Here is a 25,780-nt window from a genome sequence, read left to right as displayed (position 1 = left end):
CAGGACACTATAGTTCATTTATGTAAGTGAGGATAGCAAAATAAAGTAAACTGTGACATATTATACCCCAAAATTCTTCATACAGTGGACTACCATTAAAATTGATAAAAATTTAGAACCAAACATTATTCAGACACTTTGACCTGACCATGTTTTGCTTAAGTGTTATCTGACAAAATTAAGATTATTTTTTTCTGACACAGTTTAACTCTGAGATCTTGTCATATTTTATTACCATTTTTTTAAACTATAGTAAATAAACTGTATTGATGAATGAAATGTTCAAGGTGTCTAAATAAATTTTGGTTTGACTGTATATAGACGTATTTTAAAACAAACACACATATACAAAATGACAAAAACACATCAACATTACTAAAACTGCAACTGGATTTAAAATGAAAATGTAAAAAATAAAAACTAATTTAAAATAATAATAAAAACTATAACAGTATCACAAAAATACTGAAATAACACTGAAACAGAATAGTATAACACACCTAATATTAATGCTTTGAAAATGACAATATGTATTGTATCTGACTTGAGTACAAGTTTTTGGGCATCAGTTTTCAAAGCAACACTTCACAGTGGAAATTCATGCCACTGTGCAACTCTTGCCTGGCTGACCCCGCAGCCGTGTGTGAAATGTGACACGGCCCCTGGTTTCCCCTTCAAGAGGTGCTTTTACCAAGTGTGTGAGTTATGGACTGGGGAGTATGGGCTGTGTGGGGCAGAATAGGTAATGGGTGGGGGTAGAGGAGGGTAACATACAGAGTGAGACAGTCAGCGTGAGCAAGAGAGAGAGACAGGACCCTTCTTTAGACAGGAGCCCTGGCCGGCGCAGCTGTCCCTAGCATTCCAGGCGTGTCGTCAGTCCACAGATTGAAGAATTAAGAGGGACTAGGGACTGTGGGGCCATTCCGACACTTTTCCTTCGGTCGAGTTTGCTTCACTCTCCTTATTTCGGACACTTCTGCAATACACCTATCCTGTTCTAACCAGTCTTGGGCCAGAGGCCCCCAATATGGCGGACCAGTATAACACCAACGAGGAGAAAATCCTGAGGGATAGTCACACCAAGGAGATTGACTTGATCAACAGGGACCCCAAGCAGATCAATGAAGATGTTGTGAAGGTATGTGTGTTTTTGGTTTGACCATACCATGCTTTTAGTTCTGTGTGTGTTAACAAGTTTGGCACTGAAACTTGGTTGTTAATTTTAGTTGAAATGCTATTTAAACAAAAAGAAAAAAACGTGTTGGTTTTGGGAAATATTTGCAGAAACTAATAGCTTGCAAAAAAAATAAATATATATATATATATATTTTTTTTTGTTCAGTCGAAATAGCCCAATAATCATATATTTGACACAAATGTGTACATATAGCTATAAATACATTTTGAGAAACTGATAAAGCATGCAAACTATTCACTAACTTCCTAAATGGTGGAATTGATATGAGTGGATTGGTGATCTGGTCCGTAGAGACAGACTTGCTTGTGTGTGAGCTGCACTTACACTGTAGCTACACGGCATGACCCAAAAATAGCACTAAACCTACTTCATCTGCCAGGACAGGCCATACTATCAGTATTTATAGAAGGAGGTAAAAGGGTGTGTCAGACAGTAAAATGTATTACTTCTTCAGTAGCCCCCATGTGTTTTAATAATTCACTAGATTAGTAGGGAAAATTGTGATTTTTTTTATATTGACTATTTATTGAGCCATTTATACAAATTTATATAGTATATGGTAAAAATTACACTATGGTGTTCTTTCACTGTTGACTATGTGTAAGATCCCTGTTGTCATTAGCAACACTTTGTGTACTTCTCACTATATATAGATATATAATAAACAGTCTATAAACTAGATAAACAGTGAGAAGTGTACAAAGTGTTGCTAATAACAACAGTGATATACCCTCGTAGTTATCTATATCTATATATATCTCACTGCTTATATATAGTTTATGTTTTTGCTCACCAAGCCTACATTTATTTGATCAAGAATACAATAAAATAGTAAAATTGTGAAATATTATTACAATTTAAAATGACTGTTTTCTATTTTAAACTGTAATTTATTCCTGTAATGGCAAAGTTTCAGCTTCAGTGTCACATGATCCATCAGAAATCATTCTATATGCTGATTTGATGCTTAGGAAACATTTCTTATTATTATCAATGTTAAAAAATTGTGTGCTACTAAATGTTTTTTATATATATTGTTTTGGAAACTGTGGTACATTTTCTTCAGAATGCAAAGTTCAAAAGAACAGAATTGATCTGAAATACAGTTTTTACTGTCACTTTTGATCAATTTAATGTATCCTTGCCGAATAAAAGTATTAATTTCTTTAAAAAAGTATTATTTTTTTGAGATTTAGATTTCCAGTAATCTCCATCTCATTCAATAGTTTAATTCCAAATGTTGTCAGTGTACTACTGTCCAAACTCCATTTTGCATATTTACTGAATATTAGCTGTTACATAAAGATTTTAAATAACTTACTGAAATAGTTCCTCTTACTCTCTATTAAGAGATTGAAGCTGAAATAAACAAGGTGCCAGACTGCCTTCTACTGATGGGGGTATTTTGATATCAAATTTCACTGTTTGGAGAATTAATCATCCTCCATTTTAGGAGCACAAACAGTAGAGAACCCATGCCACATGCCTGACATTGACTTCTGGTTGCTCAATAGGCTAAGCTTTGGCAGAAAATCTCTGGTCCTTGAAAACTTGTACTAACCAGTGTTACCATATCTTTTGTCCCACAATAATCCAAGGTGGATTTTGAGGATGTGATAGCCGAGCCCGATGGCACCCACAGTATGGATGGAGTGTGGAAGGCCAGCTACACCACCTTCACCGTCTCCAAGTACTGGTGCTACCGTGTGCTGTCCGCCATCTTTGGCATCCCAGTGGCGCTGCTGTGGGGCTTCTGTTTTGCCTGCATCTCCTTCTGTCACATTTGGGCAGTCATGCCCTGCATTAAGAGCTATCTGATTGAGACCCAGTGCCTGAGTCGAATCTACTCTCTCTGCATCCACACCTTCTGTGACCCCTTGTTCGAAGCTCTAGGGAAAATTTTCAGCAGTGTACGGGTGGCATTACGCAAAGAGGTTTAGATTTCCTAGACAAGTTGAGGTTTACATGTTCGGTCCTTGGAGGAAAATGTTTTATTTTACAAATATCTAATTTTGGGTTCCCTAAAAATGAAAAGACTACATCAATGAAAGAAATGCATATGCAGTGCCCCATGCAGTGTTTTTATGTTCTCAGTGTACGTAAGAGGCTTTTGGAGCAATTCAGTATTAGGCCACCTGCTTGTTCAGAGAAACATATCTATGATTAAAGGCGTCTCTGACTGACAATGGAGAATAAGTCTTATCTGATAGCTGATATCATGGGGTTTCTAAGTTTGACAGATTAAAAATGGTATGTTGCTGAGTGTGGTATTTTTATCATGACAATGTCAGATGTATTCTGTACAACTACTAATTAAACATTTTGGTTTAAACAGTAATGGTTTGAATTGTGCTTTATTTGTGCTTTATATATATATATATATATGTTTTGTGAGTTTTAGGTTCAAAAAGTTTTCAACTTAATAAATGACAGAGTGTGGGGATTTAAATGAGAATAAAAAAAGTTCTGGCTTCATTTGTGTAAAGCAAGTTTGCTGCATTACAACAACTAATTAATTCAACAAATAATTTTTATGCTCCCACATTTGTCACCCATTGGATATGATTTTGTTTCTTAAACCGATGCAATGAATTCATGATGAAACGTTTCATTTCCACTAATAAATACGAAAGGGTACAGCTGTCAAAAAATATAATATTATGATTTTACAGTGTGGCTTTTTATACTCCACTTGTCAACACATATACTCACAGTTAGACATCAACACATACAATTTATTTCAATAAATAAAATCTACAGCTACACATATTAAAAGTAAATTGTCATTATATTTTTTCAGGAAGAAAAATCAGTAGCTTTTTAAATGGGAAAGTAACAAAAGTTTCAGTGAATAGAGTGTTTAAACCTTATGAAATAAATATCTTCTACTGATAATACTGCCTTTTCTTTTTCCTTCTCATCTTGCAGCACTCGTAAACAATTATGTAAAATTTACTTGTCCTCTTAAACATTTTTTCTTCAGAATATTTTATAAAGATGAAGCAACAAACGTAATCATAAGTATTTAGCAATATTAAGCAAAATATGTAAGTGGAATAAACACTTTAATCTTATTGATTACAAATACTCTCTCTTACAAGACAACCAACCATAAAAGTGGAGTAAACAACCAGTCCTTCACTTTTAAAAACAAATCGGCTGTTTGTCATATTTGATTACCATAATGCATTGCAGAAACATTTTGCAAAGAAATGTGGTCCTCAAGGCTTGACAGTAAAGTTTACATGTAAAATGATAAAGAACAGTAATATCAAGAACATGTATGTGCCAACAACGAAAAGTGCATGTGTTCTTAAAACAAACAACGAAATTAAAAAAAAAATCTATTTTAACAAATCAAGGTTATTAAAAATGATAAACTGGCCATGTTTCTCACTAGCCAATCTTGTTTTCATCTGTGTTGTTAACCTCCTCAACTGAAATCAGCATGTAAGCTGTTTTGTGTAGCTAGTGACAGTTGCCTCCTTGTAACGCATATGTACGTTTATAAGACAACAATGTACTAAAAACGGAAAAGTTTTTTCGCATACAGACAACAACATTGTCAAAACAATCCCCGTTCACACGGATCCGCGAAAACAACTAAAACGCTGTATTTTGCATGCTAGGCCAGTAGTTGGCGATGTAACTTTGTAAAGAAACACTACGTGCCAATAGCTTGAACACGTAATATGCATGCGCATGATGCCACCGTTTTCACAAAATTGCGTTTTTGTAGTTTACACGGTGTTGTTATAACCGTAGTGTTCAAAAACTTGCACTTTGAATCCCCCAAAACGCCGCTGTCATGTAAATGAACGGCCAAAATGCAAAAGAAGTTTTCCATTTTTAGTTGAAAACAGTGTAGTGTAAACAGCCCCTAAAGTGATATAATCCTGCTTTCGTCTTCAGTACGTGCAAAGTATTCAGTACTTCATCTTTGACGATAAGTAGTGAACATTTTATTACTTTTCACTGCTTTCCTTTCCTTTTTTTTATGAATAAGCATTTTATAGGCAGACATAAGGTTGAGTAATGGATGACATTTTTGGGAGAACTATCCCTTTAAGATTCAGTGGTTTTTGCATGTTTACATCACATCGGGGGTATTTACACTTGGACACTCTAAGACACATTTAAGACCGTTAGAAATCCGATCTGGTGGTTTGAGAATCAGCCAAGTGTAAATCCATCTGGCTGTTCAGGCCATATGCAAACTTTGCTTCTCCTAAATAGATCTATGTCAGTGAACGAAGGTTTTTTTGGTACATAACAACTGTTATGTTTTGTACTTCATGAGATTCATGAAGCGCTGCAAATTTTGGTGCCCAGCACCAAGACACGTTTATGCCAAGCGGAATGTGTGTGCACAATCATATAGCAATTTAAACGATGAAGACCTGTGACTAGTGTCAGTACACCATAAACATGGTCAGAATTGAACAACGTTCCTTCTGTAATGTCTAGAAACACAATACATGAAGGTAAGGAACAGATGACTGCTGCTCAAGGTCCTTAGAGATAAGAAAACGGGTGAAAAGAAGAGGCGTAATTAAAATGAAATTCTGAATAATTCCCAAACGAAAACACAGCTGAAGCAAACTGATTGTGACATTTAGCTTGCATTGCAGTCTTGTGTGGGTTTACATTTTAGCTTTCCTGTCCTTCATCTGGCTTTCAAATTGTGGAAAAAAAAATGGTTTGGAGGTACATCTGGTTTATGTGACGGAGGTCTGGGTGATACTCCGCTGGCTGCTGGTACTTTTGATGACGTAGGTGGAGGAGTTGCTCTTACGGGAATCTTGCTCCGGATCATAGCGGCATTGAGAAGACTTCAGATAGAGCGTGGAACAGCACAGCAGGTTCTGCTTAAGGTCATGGAAGAGATGCCCAGCAAAAAACATGTAGATCCAGGGGTTACAGCAGCTGTTCAGACTGGCCAGCAACATGGAGATGATAAAGGGCATTGCTGTAGAGGAAAAGAAACAGCTTTAACTAAACAATGTAAAGAGCAGAACACACATTGTATTCCAACTAAGTGATCTTGTTTTAACCTGTTAGGTTAATTTTCTGCTCTGTCAATGCTTTCATAATATTGTAATATTGTATGTTAATTATATAATGACTATACTCTTAAAAATAAAGGTTATTTATTCACATTGATGGTTCCATAAAGAATCTTCAACATCCATCACATTTCCAGGTTCTTTAGAGTGGAAAAATGTTCTTGAGATTTTTTTTAAATGTTCTTCACACCAAGAAAAAAAAATGGTGGGTTCTTTGGGGAACCAAAATGGTTCTTCCATGGCATCACTGCAAAAATCCCCTTTCGGAACCTAAATTACACACTTCACCTTAAAGTCACATTACATTCACCTCTGCTGTCTCATTGTATGGACATTAGTTATACAGTGAGAACATTTCTTAATTTGTTATAAACAAGCACAGAGAGAAAATGAGTAACTTCAATAATTGCACATGATCTCAATTTTAATAGGATGACTTTTACACCACTTTAAAAAATAAAATTTCAAAGTTGTAAATAAAACAAAGATTATTGGACTATGTTTTACAAGAAAATATTATTTCAGTCTTTCTACTGTACCTCAAAAATTCACGTTTAATTCAATGTTACTTGCCGTTTCTTTGTAATTATTTAAAAAGCAGTTTCTGAGTGAAAAGTGTTTCAAAGGAAATCCTACACTTTTTTTTTTAGTGTAAGAGTGACATTTCCTGCCAAACTGATATTTGAGAACTATTTGAGACGAGTAGTATAGGCTGGTGTCCTGTATTTAACCTCATACAGAGAAATCCCTCAGATCCAATATTAGCGCAGATCGAATCATACAGAGCAATCCCTCAGATCCGATATTAGCGCAGATTAAATCTGAATGAACGACTGCAATGAGGAAGATGAAAACATATTACCGGGAAGACATTAGACACTAATTCAACAGTCATTTGCGAATGAAGTGATTTATTATGGCTACAGTATTTTGATAAGGGTCTGCACAACTGCACTGTTTATCTTTAGAAGTCCAAAAAGGAAAAAAAGAGGGAAATCTTGAATGTCATTCAGCACAGTGTCCCAAGTTCAGACATGCTTTATCACTATCTTCAATCTTGAAAGGATATGCATACACTATGTGGCATTAAACATTATTTGCTGTGAGAAGCATGATGTCAGATGACTTCTTTATCTTTTTTTTTTTTTAATAAAAACAGCATTGGTGGACTGTGGTGTAATCAGTATAATCTGTCACTGAGCTGTCCTTCTTTAAAATCTTTTACAAACAGACAAATATAGACAGAATAAACAACAGATTGTTTGCTAGCTCATAACAATGCTGAAAGATCTGCTAAGCTAGAAAGCAGGAGATGACTGACTGAGGTAAACTCATTTTGCTCCTATTTACATTTAAGCAATGAGCCAATCAAGGTCATACATTACTGTGATTTTATCATCATGGGAAAGAGGTGTTCTCAGGCACGAGTAGAAGGAAAAACCCCTTTAACCATGGGTTATAGTCAGGGGTGCACATAACTTTTTTTGGTCTGGTTCTCAAGGCAGCACCTGGATAATACAAGTGTGACACTTTAAGCGACACACTTGTCTTATCCTAAAAGCTATCCTCATCACTTTCCTCCTGACTGCTTTCCTCACTATCTTCTTTTCTCTCAAACATGGTAGATGATGATAATGATTTTTTTTATTTTATTTTACTAACATTAATGACACTGACAACAGCAAGAATATTAGGCTGCTGTCACAAGCACGGACCGAATAAGTGACACACATCCGGTTTTTCTCAACTGTTAACATAACCGAGAGAATACTTGCCGAGACAGGTATTTAGACATAATTTTGTGTGTATGTGTCCGTTCAAGCGCAAGTAAACGCGAAAGAGGAATTAATTCGGTGTTCGAGCGCTCTCTGTCTCTCTCTCTCTGTCTGCGTGCGCGCGTTTCGGGGGTGTGAGGCTGTGCGCACAGATAACAGCTCGCGTGTCCCGATTTTCGCCTCTTCTTCCGCTTTTAAAATCGTTTGAATGTGTTAATTGGCGAGACAAAACACGTCCAAATGATAAACCTTTACTCTATGATGGTTAAATTTAGCAGTTAATCCGCGAATCACATGGTGTGCCGAACCGTTGGACCTTATCCGTACGGATCACGGATTAACTGCGATCCGTTGCACACCTAATAATTAAAGAACACACTTATCATCATGATTGCTATCTTACCAGAGATGGAGAAAAATCCTACTCCAGCAAGTAAACCGGTCCTCAAAAATGTTGGTCCTAAAAAGCGCTTCCCTTCATGTTTTCTGGCGCGCATCGTTTATTTTTACTGCGCATGCGCACCTGCGTACCACTTATGGTCACACCTGGTTATAGTCACTTGCTGCTTCTATAAAACGGTGGCAAAATATGACATACACTGTACTGTTCAAAAGTTTGGGGTCAGTAAGTATTTTTAAAGAAATTAATACTTCAAAGCAATAAATTAATCAAAAGTGAAAGTAAAGCCATTTATAAAATGTTATACAGATTTTATTTCAAATAAATGCTGTTCTTTTGAACATTCTATTTATCAAAGAATCCTGAAAAAAATGTTTCACTGTTTCCACAAATATATTAATCAGCACAACTGTTTTCAACTTTGATAATAATAATAATAATAATAATAAATGTTTCTTGAGCAGATAATCAGAATAATGATTTCTGAAGGATCATGTGACACTGAAGACTACAATAATGGCTGCTGAAAATTCAGCTTTGCCATCACAAGAACAAAGTACACTTTAAAGCACATTTAAACCGATATAAGTTATTTTAAATTGTAATTATATTTCACAATATTACAGTTTTTATTGTATTTTGATCAAATTAATGCAGCCTTGGTAAGCATAACAGACCCCAAAGTTTTTAATGGCAGTGTACTAATGAATAGTTACATTTATTATTAATATAAATATTAAAAAACATTAACCTAAAAACTAAACTATTTTTTGCAGTCTATAGAAATAGTGTTGGAGAAAGTTACTTTTAAAAGTAATGCAGTACAATATTGCTTTACTCCCTAAAAAAGTAATTGCATTACTTAGTTACTTTTTACGGAAAGTAATGTGTTACATTACTTTTGCTTTACTTTTTCTCACCTGGCTGAGGATTGCTTGTTTATTTTTAATAACTACATCAAAATACTACTATTTTTTGGAAAACGTAAAAGCCCTTTCACACCAAAAGTGAAATGAATAAACCTCAGGCTGAAGGAAATGCAAAGTCACATCTGCGCAGGAGAGGGCTCACCCCCGATTTCTCTCAACATGGGGATAGAAGAGCTGTCAGTCAATAAATGTGAAAACAAAGTAACTTGTGTTACTTATTGGAAAAAGTAATTTAAAGTAATGCGTTACTTTAGTTACTTGAAAAAAGTAATCTGATTACGTAACTCGTGTTACTTGTAATGCGTTACCCTCAACACAGGAAATAGAAATATAGAATGTGCAGTCCATAGAAATAGAAATTTTGCAGCGGGTTCAAGTTTGTCAAGCATTGACCAATAGAAAGCTGCTTGGTTTGAAAGTGACTTCTGTGTGAGTCGTGCTTCATACTTCGCTACACTGTTGGCAATGAACCGTTTTAGTCTGCACGATTTTGCTGAATTTTCGCTAATGTGATTGTATCTTAAGACAAAAATTGACAATCCATGTTCAGGTATTTACACATGAGAAAAAATATATCCAAAACCTGCAAATAATATACATAAATATAGAAAACCAGGTCAAAAATCTGAGCACTTACATGGTCTGAATCACCATTAGAATACTGACATGACTTTGCCATACATGGCAACTTGGGTAGTCCTTAAATACTATTGTTAGTATGCAAGGAGGAAATGAGAACCAGGTGATAGTAATCAAAAGTCTGATTAGTATTCTGGTGGTGAGCTGATTGTGTACTGCGATTAAACGTGACATGCCTATTGCAGTCTAATGTATATGGGCTGTGAAATAAATCAATTCTCCTGAGAAATTCTTCTGTCTGGATGACCTCAGTCTGAGAAATGGATGACGCATGAGGGTAGAAAAGAAGAATCTGATACATGAACCATGAACCCATCGGAGCCCTTTTCCCAAAATCTTTCTGAAAATACACTGTGGTGCATTTCAAAAAGACCTGTCTATGTCAGGAATAGAAAAACAACCAAAGAAGTCCTGCTGGTTAGGCTTGGTAGAAAAAAACCTATAGTGGGAAAAGCATCCAAAGGAAGGAATATCTTGAAAATCAGTAATGCTGGTTCTTTTCAACTTGACAGTACACCACAGACTCTACAGAAGAACAAAAGGGAACCAGAGCAAACAGAAAGAAGGTGAGAACATCTTAAATTATAGTGTATAAACTATGAAACCACACATTTCTGTGCATTCACGTGCCAAAAGAGGTCTGAATACGGAGATATGGAGAACTAATGCTGCCTTCACGTGCTATTAGTAATTAGTAAATACGAGTTTCCTAGTTAAATATTGAACATGAACACCCTGTCAAGTCATATTTACTTGAAAATTCTTTTAATTTAATTTTGATACCCGAGTTACTGAGTTGGGCTCTGTTGTGATTGGTATTCATTAGTGTAGTGCATATTTACATATATGAATATCCATTTGAAGCATATTTTATGATTTATACACAGCAAAATGTTATTGAAAAACCGAAACATGTATTTGACCGAAACTCTTGATCTAGATAGCTGTGAATGTATACAAAAGCACTGGTATTTTATATATAGGGTTGTCAATGAAAGGGACATTCTGGCTTTAATAAGATTTCCATAAGAAATAGGCTAGACTAAACCTGGTGTCCTCCATGATTCCTATTCTTTCAGACAATAAAGCATTTGAACGTCAAGAGCTCGTAATCACGACTTCAGAAGTGGGAAGTAGGAAATTTCAGTAACACTTTATTTTACAGTGTCATTGTTACACGTTACATGTAGTTACTGTAGTAATAACTATAAAATATGCATAATTACATGCAATTAACCCTAAACCAAACCCTCACCCCAACCATAAATCTATAGTAAGCACATGCAGTTAATTGTTATTACAGTACTTAAATGTATAATTACAATGTAATAACTAAGACCTTAAAATAAAGTGTAACTGAAATTTCTGACAGCATGTGAAGGCAGCATAATTCTCTATATTCAACAAACATCCATGACTATCACAAGTTTAAAAAAGACATAACATAAAAAACCAAAAGCAAATTTGGCAACTGTAAGCAATTTACGGTAAGCAAAAAAAAAAAAAAATCATATTAATGTTCTGTACACATTGATTAAATAAGACCCAAACAGGTTGACAAGAACTTGTTTTTCAATGTACATTTTTGCGCACTTGTGTGGTCATACGCATCAAACATCCAGACACATCGTTTTTCCGTTTGATCCTTTCGTCTCTCAGAGTAAAGGAAATTGAATTTAGAAATGAAGGAGTAAGCAACAGATCCAGATAGGGCTTCAGTCAAGTGTATTGCTTTTCTGTTTGCTACCTCCTATTTGTGCTGAGCTTACAGGCATCAGAGAAAACTGGGCAAGCACATCTCTGTACCATTGGCAGTTAGATCAATGAACAGAGAGAAGGAAAGAAAATATTCTTTAATACGAAGCAATGAAAAAGAGTTTCCAGGCTGCAAAAGTGCTTTATTCTGCACACTTCAAGTAAGATTTAACATTTTAACTGGATGCAAAGCTAGAGGATGATTTACTTAAGCACATTTTTTTTTTCATCAGGCTAAAACGATTACAGTATTAAGGTACTTGATCTTTAAAACGCATACTGTTCAAAAGTGGGGGTTCGGAAATTCATTTTGAAAGAAGTTTCCTATGTTCACCTAGGCTGCATTTATAACATACAGTGAAAAGTAATATTGTGAAATGTTATTACAATTTAAAATAACTTTTTTTTTTTTAATTTATTAAAAATATAATTTATTCCTGTGATGGCAAAGCTGAATTTTCAGCAGCCATTACTCCAGTCCTCAGTCTTACATGATCCTTCAGAAATAATATGCTGCTGATTTGGTGCTTAAGAAATATTTCTTATTATTATCAATGTTGTGAACCTGTAATATACATTTTTGGAGGGATTATTAGATTAATAGAAAGTTCAAAAGAACAGCATTTGTGTGACACTGTAAAAGCCTTTACTGTCACATTTGATCAGTGTCCTTGCTGAATAATAATTAAAAAATCTTTCTGACCCCAAACATTTGAACGGTAGTGTATATTTACAAAATGTACATACAACTCAGCGTATTGCTCTTCATTTTAGAAGCCCTACAGAAGCCCTAAGTGTCATTTGTCCAAATGTTTTTACTGTTCAAAAAAGGTGCAAGACTTAGTGGAAAGCTGTTTTTCTCTTGTAATTCAAGTAAGAGTCATGGAGATGAGAACAAAACTAGTGGCCAAACCTGTAATGACACTGCCAAACCCAACATGGTCTCAAAATAAAGCAAACATATGCAAGTTCAACAGGAAGATGCTGTTTTCAGCTGTCATTTAATCTTATTAAAGCTGCAGCTGGGGTTTAAGCACATCAGATCATCAGTGTTATAAAACTAATCACCTGGTCTTGGCCAAAAGAAACAGATATTATTTCACACATTTGGGGAAATGTCATTAGTAACTGCATTCCACTATGGCTTTGTCAGCCACTGTTGATGCATAAATCTGTTCTGAGTTGTCTTAATATTTAGACTTTGAAAATGTTTTGGATGTAATCATGGTTACATATATTTTGTATGGTGGAGGTCATGATGCAAGACAGTATCTCACACTCTCTTTCCTCTGAGTCTGATAATATTTAATTTTTCTCTCTGAAGTGTGCGACATGTGAGTCTCTTTATAGCAAGACAAACATGGTAAAACTCATTGAAAGAACATTGTTCACTTTTTTTTTTCCTTGTCTTTTTTTTTTTCAAATACACAAGAGAAGCCATGCAGGATGAATCCAACTTTTGAGCTTACAAAAATAATAGCTAAAAATATATCAATTAGAGTTTTTAAATAATGTAAAGTTTCAGTAAGCTCAAAAGTTTTAGAATTTCTAAATGTCACTGAAATGTCACACTGAAAACTTCTACATTTGTGTACATTTAAAAACAAAATGACTATTTGTAAATAATTTATCAATCGAGCACATGATTTCATCATATGTAATATACAGTATTCATGTCATAGCTGCATCATTCTTTTATTCACAAAACAGTTACTTATCAGCCGTTCTCGCTGGGTTTGTTTGGGTAGGTGATTTCTCATACTGCAGACATGATTTAAGCGGTGCAGCTTTTCTGAATATTAATGTTTCCCCGAGGCTGGTCTTTATAGCTCCGCCGTTTATAGCGTAGTACATCTGTAGTGATTTAAAATTAAGATGCCCATCACAGCAATCCTAGATCTGGACTGATAGAACCTTATTCATCCTATCCAATGTATTACAATATATTAAAACCAGCTTCTTTTCTTGTGCCTTGAAAAGAACGCTTGAAAGAACAAAATAGTCATGGTCAGGAGCCATCTCACATGGGCTACCATTTTAATTTTGTCGGCTATATCTTACCTGTGTATGACCAGACTGATAATTGTATATTTAATTTGAATGTGAAAATAGCATAGCATAGCATGTTAGTCAGTATACAGAAATCAAAATTCACAGTTTTTATGTATGACTGTGTGTAATTTGTGACCCTGGACCACAAAACCATTCATAAGTAGCACGGGTATATTTGTAGCAATAGCCAACAATACATTGTATGGGTCAAAATTACTGATTTTTCTTTTATGCAAAAATCATTAGGATATTAAGTAAAGATCATGTTCCATGAAGATAAATTTCCTACTGTAAATATATCACAAATTTATTTTTGTGAGTGGATATGCATTGCTAAGGCCTTCATTTGGACAACTTTAAAGGCGATTTTCTCAATATTTTGATTTTTTTGCACCCTCACCCTTCCAGATTTTCAAATAGTTGTATCTCGACCAAATATTGTCCAACAAACCATACATCAATGGAAAGCTTATTTATCAAGCTTTCAGATGATGTATCTCAATTTCAAATTAACATAAAAAAAAATTATGGCTGGTTTTGTGGTCCAGGGTCACATTTGTTTTAGAACAAAACGGGAAGTTTCTTCAAGTAAAGTTTACGGACCTTATTGTGGGAACTTCTGAGTTAACTCATTGCAAAAAGCCTTTCAGATTGGCCTACAAACTTACGTCATAACTGAACCTACCTATAGGCTAGAATCTCTAGTTTAATTAGTGAGGTACTTTAAAAATATATTTAAGTTTCCTATATTTTATCTATTTTTCATGTGTTGCCTGATATTTTGCAATATCCTGGACCTAGATAGATAGATAGATAGATAGATAGATAGATAGATAGATAGATAGATAAGAAAAAGGTATTTTTTAAACTAAGAATGTAAGTTCAAGACAACATGGCATGTGGATCCAGAAGCAAAATTAAGGTGAGGAAACTTTTTGTAACTGCCACCAAAATAGCAATGAAATGAAAATTCCCCAGACTAATCAATTGTTAATCGAACTTCCTTCACCGATGCCACCAACTACTTCAATTTTAGGCTGTAGTTAACAATTAGCCCTCCTCTCTACATAATCAGTTTCGCATTGCACGTGGGTAAAACGCTAATCAAACTGTTCAAGAAACTTACCTTCCCTTGGTGCTTCAGGATCCCATGCTGACCACATCTGTACGGAGAAAAACGGAGTCCAGCACACTATATAAGCCAGTACGATAACAAATGTCATTTTAACAGTGGTGATTTTGGCCTTGGAAATGAGCTTGACGCTGCTGACCCGCGTGAGCGCGCTGCTTTTCGATGTTTTGGTTGTGAGAGTGATACACGGGTCCTTCTTCGTCTTCCTTTTAAAGTTTTGCCATATTTTAAAGCTTATAAGGCCGTAGCAGACACTCAGAATGGTCACTGGTATGATGTATATTGTCAGACTAATCCATGTAATGTAGGCTTTCGCTCCCCAGGGCTGCACGAAATCTCCCCAGCAATCATATACTCCTGAACCCACCTCCCGTAAGGAGAATATATAAACCTGTGGGATGCTGAAAAGTAAGCTTAGCGCCCAAGAACAAATCACGTAACAACGGTCCTTTCGCTTGTGTAAAGAACGGAGTGGCTGACAGATTGCCATACATCTGTCTATGGACATCAGCACCAGCATGTACGTGGAGGCGAACATCCCAACGGTCTGAAGATATTTCACCAACCTGCACAGGATGTCTGGTCCATAAAAGCGAAATGTGATGTCCCAGATGAGTTGAGGAAGAACCTGGAAGACAGCCACGACCAAGTCTGCAATGCTGAGGTGCTTCATGAAGTAATACATGCGAGATTGACTGTGCTTGGCTGTGTGGATTGCAATAAGGACGCAAAGGTTACCAGCGAGTGCTAGGAAGAGCACCAAGGCCAATACAGTAACTTCCACTTTTGCCACCTCTTCGTTCCGCTTCAGGGGGTTCACCGTCTGGTTCACGCCGTAAGTTTCATTGGTGACGCTGGAGTTTCTAGATGACTCATTGAAGGACCAAAAGTCTTGATCCTTGAAGATGTCCTCCATGGTGCCAAAAGCGCACGCCTACTTCTCCACAAATGTCAAAGAAATGATTATTTTTCCTCGCGCATAATCAGCCAGTAGCCCTTTAACTTAACAGGTGGCACCACAAGGATCTCCAGGAACAGGGAAAGCCCTTTGCTGCTTGGTGCTGATTCCTCAGCTGTTTTCAACCTTTACTGTTAACTATAAACACAATTAACATTATAGATTTTTTTTTTTTTTGTAATCCATCACATTTAGCCTAAATTTTACAATCAAGCATGTTTTTTTGTTTTGTTTTTTATGAATTATAAATTAAATAGATGCATTTATCCAGTTATTTCAATGTAAAGATTATAAAAATATAACTTAATAATATTTTAAACATTGAAAATATATTTTAACATTGTAAATATAATTTTTAATGTGCAAGTACTTACAATTGCTATCCATTTTATTAGGTTTCCAGCTGGCAGAGTTGGTGTAAAGCAGAGTCCTAGATGTGGAGAACCTCCTTTGCTCTCACTCGGTTCGCACTGAATGGAGCGCGTCACGATATCACCACTTATACATCTTCTCAATGGCTCTCCTCACCCAAACATACCCGTGACTTCCACTAGGGGTCCGTGTGCTCTATTGCAAATCAGTAAGTTCCCCTGAAACAGCCTGAATGTCATCAAATGTTTTCAGTGCTTGCATGTTGTTAACTGCCTTGTAATTAGGGAACATATTTCCTTTTTATTAAGGGCAGTTATGATGAAAAGTAAGCTATTTTTAGAGCGATCAAATAAGATTTATGATGGGAATAGAGCAGAATCAGAGGAGATGATATAAAATATACTTAAACTAAATGCAGTTATACATGTAGATAAATATTAATGAAATACTGCCCAGCAGACATCTTTCTCCAGCACATTAACACAACAATATTTGACTAATTCATACAAAATATCAGCCAGCACTGTTATCATTGAATAACATTTATCTTTGGTGGCATTTGAGAGGTTGCAGCTCATGTTTTGAATATCCACCTCAAGATGACTTATTAGTATGCCCCAAACAGGCCTTATCACACTCCATCAACTGAATGCCCGAATCCTGAACTGCGTCAGCGTCTCTCAGTGGACGCGCTGCATACCAGGGTCAGGAGGATTTCTGAAAGTCAACACGCTTATAAAATAGTGCCGGCCAAGGAAGGACATCAACCATCAGTTACGAAAATTACATAACTTATTAATGTCACACGATAACATGTTTTCATAACTTATAATGGAAAGTAAATGCATTGGTTTTGTTGTTACACTTTTAAATGTAGGTATGTTTCTTATTATGAACAAAAAACAGATGTGTTTTTGTGTGTGTGTGTGTGTGTGTGTGTTGTACATGCAGATCACATTGCCCTCGAAACATGTTGCTAATCTGTCTGTGATAGTCACAATGGAGAGGATTAGAATATGTGAAGTCATTTGAATTGACTATAATAGTTCAAATGGATGTGATAAGAAAGAAAAACTTCACCAAATCATCATTAAAGACTGACACTGTGCAATCCATCGACTGCGCTAAATCAACCACTTTGCTGTCACTCATAACACCCAATGGTGGAATGTCCCCAATTTGTCAAACTGGTCAGCTTCAAGAGGAATAAATCACTCCATGCTACATCAACCTTCATGTTTTCCAGCCCCACTAGTGCACTGGTATCTCACCATCACTCATTTGTTTGGACGTCACAGGACCTCAGATATCCCATGTGGCCATTGCAAGAAAATGGTTTGTTCGACTCTGATAATCTAACATCTTAGCTTTTAAACCATGTGCTATCATGGCCAACAGACCTAAATCTAAGTCATTGAAAGGAAAGGATGTTGTGCGAAGTGAATGGCGTTCTATTGCATGGCAAGTTCATTTGCATTAAATGACTTTGTCTTATTATGTTCCAAACAAAACTTCTGCCTCCAGTACCTTTGGTGAAAATATGCATAAGCCAGCTGCCTCATATAGCAGTATAGGTTCAAAGAATCCCTGTCGCAGTGCTGAGAGAAATCTTGCTGAGACCACAAAGAGCTGTAAATTACACCTGTCAGTGGCATCTGTAGTTAAATCTCAAGATGCTTCCTGCTGAACAGGCAAAGCCACTGAATGGGGTTCACATGTCAACTTCAATTTTAAACAAATTTACCCAAAAACAGCTCCCGTGGAATGAAATGCACAGATTGCCTAGTTTAACAAAATTCCTCTAACAAGTCCATATGACACTCATGGAGAATCAAAGCTAAATGTGCAAGTGCAGCTTCCTGGCATGCTGTAAGGCTCATAATTGGCATAATAACGCCATCTCTACCACAGCAGCATCCTAAAATCTCATTTGGCCACCAAAGAGGGGCTCAGAATATGACTGCAGTCACCTTAGATAATCACTGTTTTGAGCTTCAAAAACAGTCCGGCTTCTTCTAGAGAAAATAGCAGGACCTGGCTGACCCTATAGGAGATGTATTCTTCTGACTGCACTGTTTATTTACAGCAAAGCTCACTCATTATTCTCAGTGGTAGCAGTGGCGTAAGGGAACAGGCCTGGACTTCTTCTAGAAATTTTAAACAACTCGTTTAGTTTTTAAACAACAATCAGTTGCGTAAGATTCAGTAAAAAGCATAATTTTTGCTTGTTGGAGATTTTATAAATGTTCGTAAAGCTGTTTTCCTAGGTATATTTCTAAAGAACCAAATCATTATTTTTACAGCGTGTCTCCTCTGTCAGCATTATGATTTGTATTGCCCATTATCATTGAACAGTAAGCCTGGTTTTCATTATCATCCCTGGCACAACTCCACCATAATTTGATTTTCAAATTTCATTCCCTTTGGCAAGTGTAATTGGTTAAAACAAAAACGATGCTAAGAAAGTATCTGGAAATGGTCAACCGTCCCATAATAAATAAATAAATGGGAAAATTAATAAAATTAAAAAGAAATGAAGATACATAGGCCAGAGGGGTTATTGATTTGTAAAATATGTGGTGTGTGCTGTACAAAATACAAAACAGGTGAAATAATGAAGAGAGAAAGAGATATTCATTCTTTAATATTCTTCTGAATGTACACTCCTGTGCAAAGCCAAGCCAAAAATGGCAAAATATTTAGTTGTCTTTTAATGGTCTTAACCTTAATCACAAATTACTGGTCAGGATATTAGTAAGAATTGCAAAAATACTGTAGATAAAGTAACTTGAAAAAGCCTTCCCCTTTTATTTTCTTTAAATGATTAAGTTGTGTAAACTTGCAGACAGCTTTTTACAAGAAGAAGAGTCAGTGTTGTTCCATCAATGTTAGTGGCTTCAAACAGTTCATGAGTAGTTGAAAAATGTCTCACAGTTAGTTTGAGTTTAATGTGAGACCAAATAATCACTAGAGAAGGTTCCAATCTGGACTCTGACCACACCAATACATGATGGACTTGTTCTCAAGCCATTTCTTGGTTGTCTTTGCAATTTGTGCAAGAGCATTGTCTTCTTGAAAAATAACATCTGATCATTCCACTTGGGAAGCAAGCCATTCTGCAATATTCTCCTGTACTCCAAAGCATTAAATGATTTTTCACAGTGAAGTAGCTCATCAATACCAGCAGCTAAAAAGGCTCCCCATGACATCTCTTCCTCCATGCTTCACTGTGGTAGAGATGCATTTATTATTATATTTCTCACCAGATTTTTTAAAGACACCACTCTGGAGCATCAACATGCAACTCGTGTTTCACTGTGATTGATCACTCCACACAACTCTGCTGAACCACTCTGAATCAAACTTCCCATGTTCTGCCAAAAACTTTATTCTCTCTTTGATGTTTTTTTGTTTTTGTTTTTTTCAGACAGCAATGGCTTTTTAAGAAGTGCACTTGCTTTAATTTTACACATTTTTTTGTGGTTAAGACGATTAAAAGCTTAGTATTTTGCAACATTTTTGAGTGTACATAACTCAACTTTAACGAGAATGATTATGTGATAAACTCATATTGTGGCACTAGAAGATATCACTACAAATAATATAATGCGGAGGTAAATTATTCAATTCAATTCAATTCACATTTATTTGTATAGCGCCTTTCACAATATACAGTGGGTACGGAAAGTATTCAGACCCCCTAAAATTTTTCACTCTTTGTTATATTGCAGCCATTTGCTAAAATCATTTAAGTTCATTTTTTTTCCTCATTAATGTACACACAGCACCCCATATTGACAGAAAAATACAGAATTGTTGACATTTTTGCAGATTTATTAAAAAAGAAAAACTGAAATATCACATGGTCCTAAGTATTCAGACCCTTTGCTGTGACACTCATATATTTAACTCAGGTGCTGTCCATTTCTTCTGATCATCCTTGAGATGGTTCTACACCTTCATTTGAGTCCAGCTGTGTTTGATTTTACTGATTGGACTTGATTAGGAAAGCCACACACCTGTCTATATAAGACCTTACAGCTCACAGTGCATGTCAGAGCAAATGAGAATCATGAGGTCAAAGGAACTGCCTGAAGAGCTCAGAAACAGAATTGTGGCAAGGCACAGATCTGGCCAAGGTTACAAAAAAAATTTCTGCTGCACTTAAGGTTCCTAAGAGCACAGTGACCTCCATAATCCTTAAATGGAAGATGTTTGGGACGACCAGAACCCTTCCTAGAGCTGACCGTCCGGCCAAACTGAGCTATCGGGGGAGAAGAGCCTTGGTGAGAGAGGTAAAGAAGAACCCAAAGATCACTGTGGCTGAGCTCCAGAGATGCAGTCGGGAGATGGGAGAAAGTTATAGAAAGTCAACCATCACTACAGCCCTCCACAGGTCGGGGCTTTATGGCAGAGTGGCCCGACGGAAGCCTCTCCTCAGTGCAAGACACATGAAAGCCCACATGGAGTTTGCTAAGATGGTGAGAAATAAGATTCTCTGGTCTGATGAGACCAAGATAGAACTTTTTGGCCTTAATTCTAAGCGGTATGTGTGGAGAAAACCAGGCACTGCTCATCACCTGTCCAATACAGTCCCAACAGTGAAGCATGGTGGTGGCAGCATCATGCTGTGGGGGTGTTTTTCAGCTGTAGGGACAGGATGACTGGTTGCAATCGAGGGAAAGATGAATGCGGCCAAGTACAGGGATATCCTGGACGAAAACCTTCTCCAGAGTGCTCAGGACCTCAGACTGGGCAGAAGTTTTACCTTCCAACAAGACAATGACCCTAAGCACACAGCTAAAATAACGAAGGAGTGGCTTCACAACAACTCCGTGACTGTTCTTGAATGGCCCAGCCAGAGCCCTGACTTAAAACCAATTGAGCATCTCTGGAGAGACCTAAAAATGGCTGTCCACCAACGATTACCATCCAACCTGACAGAACTGGAGAGGATCTGCAAGGAGGAATGGCAGAGGATCCCCAAATCCAGGTGTGAAAAACTTGTTGCATCTTTCCCAAAAAGACTCATGGCTGTATTAGATCAAAAGGGTGCTTCTACTAAATACTGAGCAAAGGGTCTGAATACTTAGGACCATGTGATATTTCAGTTTTTCTTTTTTAATAAATCTGCAAAAATGTCAACAAGTCTGTGTTTTTCTGTCAATATGGGATGCTGTGTGTACATTAATGAGGAAAAAAAAATGAACTTAAATGATTTTAGCAAATGGCTGCAATATAACAAAGAGTGAAAAATTTAAGGGGGTCTGAATACTTTCCGTACCCACTGTATATATATATATATATATATATATATATATATATATATATATATACTAATGCTATATCTACCACTAAAATGCAGAGATGTCAAAGAAAGGTAAATATTGTTTTACATAAGGTTGGTTCAAAGTCAACCTTGCAGCCATTGGAAACTAAGTTACTGCTAATGAGTGGTTGGCCTTTCATGGATCATTGCTACCTAGTCGATAGCCATGTGAGTGCGTCTGTTCTATATCAACATAATCATTATAATATACAGAGCATGTATCAAGGGCAACTAAGTGTATCATTACACTATTAAAAGAAAACAAAATTTTATTTACCTTTATGATGTTACATTGTACATTGATAGATCTGATGTAAATTCTTTATGGGTACAACTGTTTATCTGATAATAAACTGAATGCACAGAATTAAATTAAATCAAGTCACTGAAGGGTAGTCTGACTTTGTATTTACCTTCACACAGATAGATGTGTACACAGAGAGAGGACAAAGACACAAAACAGGGAAGAGAGAACACACGCTATCATGCAGCACTTCCCCTAAAGTCAAAGCTAATGTAGATTTAGGCTACAGATAGCATTGCCATTTTTCTAATGGAAAAAAAGTTTGTGTTGATTCTATATTTAGACTTACATAGTGGGATCAGAATCACAATTTTTTGTATAATTGTTACGGAATAATAATGCTAAAACAAATGGGCAGTATGCTTGAAAAAGAAGAAAAATGTGGTTGTAGAAACATTTCCATTTCCACTTGCCAGAAAGATTTCTAGTTGGCAGAAACATTTGACCAGTACAGATCCAGATTTGAATGGTAAATGATTCACATATGTTGGGATATTTTGTAGTGTTGACAAAAATGAAGAAAGAAAATAACAAACCATGTATTAAACATACTGGTGATCATTGGTAATAACTATAACTGATCCATAGCACTGAAAATATGCAGTGATTCAGATGCTATTTGACAAACTCTCCCATTATAAAATACAAAACCTTGAATTGTGATGATATTTGTTTAGTGAGGTATAGCACACTTAAAATATCTCCAAGACTTCCAAGAAGGACAAAAAATATTATTTTGAATGATGAGGTTCAGAACAGGATTTTTTAAATATAGTAGTAATAAACAGTTTTGGTTTTTTGTGCAGATGAATATGACCCTTCACCCTAGATAATGCTTTAAAATGAACTCAATAAATGTTAGAGAGCTACATATGGCAATTTATCTGTTCAATAAAATACCTTATAATCACCTGTTGAGTAATAAAACACAATCTCCGCATCACTTTTACAACTTTTAAAATCCCTCAGTTCTCGCCTTCCCCGAAAAGCCAAGTTAATGTTGATTCTCGTTTTATTACGAACTCTGTCGCGTTCTCTTTTTGCCAGCAGACTCTCCTCTGTTCTGCGTTTTTGTGAAACGGGTGATTCCCTCAAAAGGTTGGAGATTTAGAGTGCTCCATGTCAACCTTTCTCGATTTTTTTGTGAAAACTATGCCACTCCCACACCCAAACATGCATTAAAGTAGCCGGAGCAACTTATCTGTATTTACAGATACGACGAGACACGCACGGGCGAGCATGTGTACGCAATTTTCCGTGAAAACCATCCCGACAGGTCTAAAATATAAACACTTATAATAGGCTTACCATAGTGAATCAGGGCAGGACAAAAACACGGTTTGGAAGAAGGATTAATGATGTTGACATGTAAATTTTGAAAAAAAAAAAAAAAAATCTCTGTTACCTTTAAGGTACGTTTACAGATTCAAATAATTTATTAAACAAAATAAGTGTTCTTGAATCTTGTTGTGCAGAGGGCTAAAACAAAAATAATAATTCGCTTTATTGCTTTATTAATTGTTTTCTATCCTGTGGGGCATGTTTGCTAAACGATAGCGTACATGCAAATGCTAATGAAAACAGTCATGATAAGTAGACCTAAATCTTGGCATGCGTGAAGTGATGTATTCTGGGGGTTTTGGCAGTACTGTTGTACACTTTAAGGCTGACAGAGAAAATGAGTTCACTGTTTATTAACATAGACAAGCATGACAAGATATCACTGGATCAGATGTTTAGATATAAATTCAAGACAGGCCCCAAACATCAAAATGAAACATATTTTGGAGGCCAGTGTTGAGATTCCTTTTAAATCACAGTAAATGAAATGAACACGGTATAGTTCAGGCTCTTCTAAGTATTTCTAAACCATGCTGCACTAGAGCTGTTTATGGAGTGAGATAGCATCATTTTTCAGTATCTTACCTCTCTCAAGGGTTATTTTTCTTTTTGTTCTGACAGCACTGAGATAAGATGAAAACAACACGAAGGTGGTTCATAAATAGAAGATGTGAGGGCTTATTCTCAAATGAAATTGGATACGGTCATATTTTAGTATTTCTATAGGAAAAGGCATAAAGTGAATGAAGACGTCTCATCCAGAGAGATCTTCAGATCAATCCAGACTCTCTGAAAATGGGACTTCGAAATTGCCTAAACGAGTTGTTTAAATTTGGAATTGCGTTACAGAACGTTTTCCAGCAAGCGCTAGATGAGGCAGAAGAAAACATCTGTATATTTTTTATGAGATGTAAAATACCTCTGCATCACATTTCATTACAGAAACAAAATGAAAATCCAAGGAAATAGAACAGGCATCATTTTCATACACATTCTATTATTCATATAGGACTTTAATTTGAGATATAAAAGGGATGTTTTGACAACGTTAAAAATTAAATTATGAATGAAAAACAGGAGATTAGGGATGGTATACACCCGCAGAATTGTTAATATACTTAAAAAGTCCAGAGTGTGCAGTTTGGACGTGTGGGAATTAACGTACAACCTTCATTCAAAGAAGAGTAAATCCCAGCCTACGACACCTCATTTACTTGAAACAAATTTAATCTTCTTAGTGAACAAAATTAGCTTATTAGCTTGTCAGAGAAAGAGAGGGAAAGACTGAGAAAGAGACCACAGATGTATATTGATATAGAGGAACCCTAGGGTCTAACTTAATTTTTATAACAAAGCAATCCTTTGTTTTTAATGAAGTAACTTTCCACTTAGCATAACTTCTGCCATATATCTATCTTATTTTGTAATATATATCAATTCAAAGTCATGCAATGTCTGATTTTAGTGCAAAAGCAGCTAGTCAGTTGGACTCTTATAAAGTGCCCCTATTATGCTATTGTAAAGATTCTTAATTAGGGCCTGAGCACCGATGGTGTGAGGACCCTATTGTAATTGCTTGGTCAATTCTTCTTCTCTGAAATGAATCGCATTTTTGAAAGCCTAAACACGCTCGAAAACTCATGAAACTTTGCACACATGTCAGAAGTGGAGAAAATTTACGTCTGATATGGGTTTCATTATTAGGTGTGGCAAAATGGCTCAATAGCGCCACCTACAAAATTTCAATTAAGCGCCCTTCGCGCCACATTTTCACATACAAGTATAAAATTCAGTAGACAGAGGTAACAGCCCAATACCTACAAAATCTGAAAACCCAACAGGAAGTAAGATATTTTGAATTTTCTCTGCAAAATATTTGCAGTTTTTGCCATTTCCAGATGTTGTGCTTTAACAAACTCCTCCTAGAGCTTTAATCAGATCAACATCATATTTGGTCAGTCTAATCTAAAGGCCTTTGAGTTGTTAAATTGCGAAGGTCTTGAGTTTTCGTTGAAGGGCGTGACAAAATTTGATGTTTCTCAATGAAACAGGAAGTTGCTGTAACTCGGGCATACAATGTTAGTTTGATAATAGTCCTGGCCTGAAGACATCTACAAGCCAATATTCAGTTACAGTCATAGCGCCACCTGCAGGCAACAGGAAATATCATGTTTTACACTGTGATAACTCCTCATTGAGATTTAACCAGAACAACATCATATAAGGTCAGTCAAATCTTAAAGCCTTAGCGATGTTAAATTGCAATGATCTTGAGTTTTCGTTGAACGTCGTGTCTGTGGCGGCCTGACAAAATCTGATGTTTCGCCGTGAAACAGGAAGCTTTTGTAAGTCATGTCCAACCTGCTCCAAACTTCACATGTTTGATAAGAGTCCTGGCCTGAAGACATCTACATGCCAAAATTTAGTTATAGTCATAGCGCCACCAGCTGGTAGCAGGAAGTGTGGCAAATACAAATGACTGACATAGTCCTCCTATATTTATATACTGAAATGCATATTGCCCACCATG

The 25,780-nt window shown here is 36.2% G+C and overlaps 2 protein-coding genes and 1 long non-coding RNA gene across 4 annotated transcripts; 2 read left to right on the top strand and 1 right to left on the bottom strand.

Annotated features, from left to right (window-relative positions):
* Positions 1-765: 765 nt before the first annotated feature.
* On the top strand, positions 766-3,536 carry cav3 (caveolin 3). The gene is made up of 2 exons (XM_051898129.1): positions 766-1,138; positions 2,797-3,536. The coding sequence occupies exons 1-2, from the start codon at positions 1,028-1,030 to the stop codon at positions 3,136-3,138; spliced, it is 453 nt and encodes a 150-aa protein (XP_051754089.1). The 5' UTR covers positions 766-1,027; the 3' UTR covers positions 3,139-3,536.
* A 1,829-nt stretch (positions 3,537-5,365) lies between these two features.
* On the bottom strand, positions 5,366-16,378 carry oxtra (oxytocin receptor a). Of its 2 annotated transcripts, XM_051898127.1 has the most exons (3): positions 16,279-16,378; positions 14,941-16,042; positions 5,366-6,167 (listed from the first exon to the last, which is right to left on the bottom strand). In XM_051898127.1, the coding sequence occupies exons 2-3, from the start codon at positions 15,860-15,862 to the stop codon at positions 5,917-5,919; spliced, it is 1,173 nt and encodes a 390-aa protein (XP_051754087.1). In that variant the 5' UTR covers positions 15,863-16,042; positions 16,279-16,378; the 3' UTR covers positions 5,366-5,916. The 2 variants fall into 2 exon arrangements, with proteins under 2 accessions (XP_051754087.1, XP_051754088.1); XM_051898128.1 differs by having other exon boundaries at positions 14,941-16,304.
* LOC127514875 (uncharacterized) lies at positions 14,885-19,980 on the top strand. The gene is made up of 3 exons (XR_007930728.1): positions 14,885-15,018; positions 16,300-16,484; positions 16,902-19,980. It is a non-coding gene; the product is annotated as an uncharacterized LOC127514875 (long non-coding RNA).
* The last annotated feature ends 5,800 nt before the right edge of the window (positions 19,981-25,780 follow it).

Source organism: Ctenopharyngodon idella, chromosome 6, assembly GCF_019924925.1.
Source record: "Ctenopharyngodon idella isolate HZGC_01 chromosome 6, HZGC01, whole genome shotgun sequence".
Classification (NCBI taxonomy): domain Eukaryota; kingdom Metazoa; phylum Chordata; class Actinopteri; order Cypriniformes; family Xenocyprididae; genus Ctenopharyngodon; species Ctenopharyngodon idella.
The sequence above is the reverse complement of the archived record's forward strand: the minus strand, read 5'-3'. Positions and strand labels throughout refer to the sequence as shown.